Here is a 5,317-nt window from a genome sequence, read left to right on the forward strand (position 1 = left end):
AAATTTAAAAATTTAAAAATTTAAAAATTTAAAAAATTTTAAAAATAACGTCAATTGAGACAACGATCTACAGTGAGATCCGTTATAACGAGACGTGATAAAGTGCACGCGTACCGAGCGAAAATTCAAAGTCGATTTTCTCGAAAACAAAGCCTCAAACGAAAAATTTTTATTCTATATTTTCGACTTCTTTTTTCACGTAGAATCATCCCCTTTCCGCGTGTACCACCAGTTACCAACCACCCTGTATAATTCGTAAATAGAAACGTATTCTTGTCGATAAGTATCGAAACACTTACGGAAATTTAAATGGGCTTGAACAATCATCGGGAAATTATTAAAGTCCTTGTTATTAGATCTAAACACGATTTAATCGTAGAACTAAACACGTTTGTTAAATTAATCTATATATTGTATATCTACTTTTTATATATTTGTAACTCAAATTTTTCTTCTTCATATTGCGTTAAGTTGCCCCAAAAGTTTCTTTCGTTTTATATTATTTTATTGAATTACGTATGATCTATTTTGTCCCAATGAATATAATTCAATAAAATAATATAAAACAAAAAATAGTATGCGTCTATTATCTCCTTACGAGACGAAAGAAATTTCTGCGACAACCTAATATATTGTTCCATTCTTTATTCACAGAATATTTCTTTCACAGATGATTCTTCTAAATATTATGTTTTTTATTCCAGTATTAGAATACGTTGGACCAAAGTGGATGACATTCGTGGCGAATATGTCGATCGCAATATTCTTCACATTTGCAACTTGCATTCTACCCTGAATCGCCTATTATTTGGCCGACTGGAGGATGACCTGTATTGTCACCTCAGTTCCTTTTGTTCTAGCCGTAGGTACGCCATGGTTGATACCGGAAAGCGCTCGATGGCTGGTCAGTCAAGGTCAGATAGACAGGGCCATTAAAATCCTTGGTAAATTCGAGCGAATCAACGGCACCAAGGTGCCCGATGACATCTATAGACGATTCCGGGTAAATAAACCGATTACCGCAATCTTTTCCGTATTTTCTACTTTTATGATCTTTCCTGCTTTATGTGCGTTCTATAAATACCAATTTATATGCCTTTAAGCATATCATATAATCATTTTCTTTGAATAGAAGTCTAATTGGGTCTTTTACGTAATGAAAATTTGTTTACAACCTAGTAATTTTATATCTTATTCATCACCTAAATTGCCAGCGATAAATTGCTGTCAATTTCTGTTATTGTCTGTTATTGTCTATTTCTGTAATGTTATTTATTGAATTTGTATATTGTTTTTATCTTTGAAAATTTTTATACAAATAGATTAAACATTTGGAAACTGCTCAGTCTATGAATAGATCATGGCAATATTAACATTAATGTACGATATAAGGAGATAATCGACTTTCAGAGGTTTGATGTTTTATAAAGTAAAATGAAAAAATTTGCGAACGTCCAAGTAAACTATTTCGAAAGGATCGTCTCATACAAATATAACATAAACTTTCTTCCGGATTTTATCGTAATCTTTGTACACATAACAGATTCACATAAATTTGTAAGAAAAACAGACAAACGACATTAACTAGTTAAAAATTTGCTAATAACAGGAAACCTGTGCCAGAATCTACAAAGAGGAGGAAGCAGACAAAACGTACTCCGTGTTGGATCTATTTAGAACGCCACGACTACGGAATATCACGATTCTATTTATTGTTATTTGGTTCGTATCGCTATTAAACAGATATCAAATAGATTGACGTAAAATCGGAATTGTATCTTGTAAAAATCTCACGAACAGTTTTATATCTTTTGTCTAAAAATACTTCATTTCTGAAGCAAGGAATTTGCTTCTCACATGAAATATGATAGCGTGCTTTTCTTTATCATATGAAATTGTTTTACGAAATATAGGATGGCGATTTCTTTGGTGTTCGATGGTCACGTACGAAACGTCGATAATTTAGGCCTGGACGTGTTTGTTACGTTCACGATTGCTGCAGCAACCGAGCTGCCTGCTGACACGTTCCTCACGCTCGTTCTTGATCGATGGGGCAGAAGATGGCTGGCGTGTGGTTCCCTCGTCATTTCTGGTATCTTCAGCATCTGGGCTTCTGCCGTTTCCAATAGTTCGTACATTTCGTTTTTATATATTCACCCTTCTATATTACCGATCAATCTTCTAAATAACCTAAGTCGATAATTTTGACTTAATCAGACGAATATTTTTCATTCGTATAACATTGTGCTTTTTGAAAGGAAGAAAATGTATATTTTGGAATATTTATAACATGCAAATGCTTGTAGATTATTTGCTACATTGCTAGAATAGTTTCCAAGCCCTATCATGTATCCGTTGTAAAGATATTTTATTTCCCCTTCTACTGCTTTGATCATAAGATCGCTTCGTATTTCCGCATATATCAAAGGGCGTTGGCAATAGTCCTCAAAATGATGGGCTTCAGCGCTCCAGCAGTGCTATATGGCTTTCAGTAGCCGTAATCCATAATACAATCCCTTAGATTCAAATTGGCTAGATTAACGTTTTATAGATAAGAAGCTTATTGCTTGTGCTTAGCTTAGAGCTAAGCACGCTTATATTAAGCTGAGCAAATGCTTGTATCAACTATTGCAGACAACCAGACAAATTACAGACAGATAAAATAATTTCTTCCCTTTTTATTCCTTAAAATTTTCTAAAATTATTTCATAAAAAATTAGAATTAAAAACTAATGCTAAAATTTTTTTTCAGGTATATATACAGCTTCTCTGGCAATTCTCGGTAGATTTTGGATAAACATTTCATACAATATCGGTCTCCAATATGCGGCTGAAGTATAACCAACTGTGGTTAGAGCTCAGGGTGTAGCTTTGATACATATAATGGGATACGTTGCTAGTATCCTCGCACCCTTCGTAGTCTATCTCAATGTTGTGTCCTCGTTCCTACCTCTTCTTGTGCTGGGCACACTCGGAATTATGGGCGGTCTTCTGACTCTCTTTTTGCCGGAAACATTGAATAAGGATCTTCCGCAGACGCTGCAGGACGGCGAGGATTTTGGAAAAGATCAGAAGATGTGGGATGTACCTTGTATCGGAAGGTAAAATCATATAAAGGAACTTTCGGTCTCCTTTTTTCAAAGATATTCACAGATCTTCAAGCTCCAAGTTCAAGATTCTCAAGCATTCTATTAGATCTACATCTTCGTATGCTTTCGTATTACTTTCTTCTTAAAATCTGTTAAATCTCTCAAAAGAAAACTGGACTATCTTCTTTCTTCAAATGCTTTTTAAATCTTTTGAACAGAAGAGAAGGATCGAGTTGGGAAGTTATTCAAATCTTTAAGCGATTGGATTCAATATTTTTAAACGCAATGTGTTACGCCACGAGGCGTACAACAGGCTGTATTTTCTAACCGTCGCTCGCGGTCCTACAACATCGCAGACGGATCGTCGCGGCTGCCCGGCAAACAAACATTGTAGTGGCAAGCGCATGGTTCATTAAGCAGGGCGACCTCCAGAAACGTCGACTCGTGGCCGTTATTTTACCTCGCGTAAAAGAATGTGGCGTGATGCGAAAGTAGTGGGGGTCGCCTTCCAGAAAAGACGAAAATAATCGAAGGGCGGGCAGTTCCTTCTGACGAGTCAAACGTGACACACCGAACATAGCAAACGAATTTATCTAGAGATCAAAGTCGAGTCAAATTTCTATAACATCTTCATCAGATTATTGTAAAATATATTGTTCTATGTTAACCTGTTAATACAGTGTTACATTCATTAAACCACCTCTGTTATCCTAAACGAAACAGGGGAACGACTATTTCGCGGCGTCGATTAACATGATCGTAGCGAGAATTTACGACTCTGGCTGACGCGTTCTCCTAGCGGCCGCGTCTCTCCGCGAACGGTCGTAACACAATGTTTTGACAGGAAACGCGAGGACGAGGAGACACCACCGGTCGCCATGTTCCGATCATTTTCTAGATGCAGTGCGAGGAATTCGATGAGAGCGTCGCTTCGCGGTGAACCTTTAAGGAGTAGCATGCTACGGAGATCGAGTATAAAATCGAGGAAAAGCGAAAACTCGATCACAGAGGTCGAAAGGCTGTAGCGAAACGTTCACCACGAAGTACAATATTTGTCGCGTTGATCTCGAGCAAAGAATCTTTAGTCTTCCAAAAACGTGCAATACATGTATTAGAGTAAGACAAGTTACTGAATCCAGTAATCTTAAATTCCACCGTCATTAATATTCATTATCACAAAACAGCGGATTTTTATGCAATTATGGGTGATTCGAAGATACGAAAATTTATAGAATGCGTATGACGCAAAATTTTGTAAAATATCCAAATGTACAGCACTATCGATGATATTTAATGGATAGAAACATACTTTTGCCCAAGTCCTTTCGATTGTATCAAATCTTTCAATTGTATTATTGTATCCACGAAAATATGCATTTGCATAGAGATCCGCAATGCAATTATCATCGCGATTTTTCATCAACAATGATTGATTAAAAATTCAATTATTAGGCGAGCGAATAAAAATTAGAGTAAGAACGTAGGTTAAAATAATTGTCGTAAATTGTCGTGGGTAGTTAATGTTAAAAATTAGTACTTTCCTTTGTTATAAAAGTTCCTGAAATTGTTCGTACAAAAGCTCCATCTTATAGAATATAGTGCAATAATCGTTATACTAGTAAAATAATAACATCATAAATATACAAAATATATTAACGAGATGAAAATAATATGGACAACGTGGTGTATGGCCACGAGTTTTGTACATATGTACGTGTAAGTATTTGTAGATCGATTAGCAATCGCAGAGACCTCGTGCGCATGTCACGCGACGAGATAGCGCGATTGTTTTTATTATGATGTAAATCGTTCTTAGATGTTTTGTAATAAAACTTGCCAGTAAAACCTTCCCTGGATTCTGCTAATAGTTCTTCACCACTTGTTCCTTAGTCGATTGAATTAACGATATAAATAAGTATGAGATTATCTTAGGAAATCTCATTAATATTTTTGTCGACATCTGCGACGTAAAAGCGGGGTAATAATATTTTGAAGTTTTGACGACGCGTTGCTTACTATAGATATTGTCTGTACAGGATTCATCAATTTTTAGAGAGCCTAGTCTCGCCGAGATGGACATAATCCTCTTTAAAGCTGAACGTTTTAACACGTAATCCCACTAGCAAGCCATTGCAAAAATGATATTTCGATTAATGATGGAAAATCGCTTTTGAAGACAGAAAAATCTTCTTCGAAGGAAAAATTTGACCTAAATCTTTCGAATAAAA

At 35.9% G+C, this 5,317-nt stretch overlaps 1 protein-coding gene across 1 annotated transcript; it reads left to right on the plus strand.

Annotated features, from left to right (window-relative positions):
* The first annotated feature begins 2,753 nt into the window (after positions 1 to 2,753).
* Positions 2,754 to 4,885, plus strand: LOC117164312 (carcinine transporter-like). Its single transcript, XM_076627278.1, has 2 exons — positions 2,754 to 3,101; positions 3,934 to 4,885. The coding sequence occupies exons 1-2, from the start codon at positions 2,884 to 2,886 to the stop codon at positions 4,112 to 4,114; spliced, it is 399 nt and encodes a 132-aa protein (XP_076483393.1). The 5' UTR covers positions 2,754 to 2,883; the 3' UTR covers positions 4,115 to 4,885.
* Positions 4,886 to 5,317: the final 432 nt, after the last annotated feature.

The sequence above is a fragment of the Bombus vancouverensis genome, unplaced genomic scaffold (assembly GCF_051014615.1).
Source record: "Bombus vancouverensis nearcticus unplaced genomic scaffold, iyBomVanc1_principal scaffold0053, whole genome shotgun sequence".
NCBI lineage: Eukaryota > Metazoa > Arthropoda > Insecta > Hymenoptera > Apidae > Bombus > Bombus vancouverensis.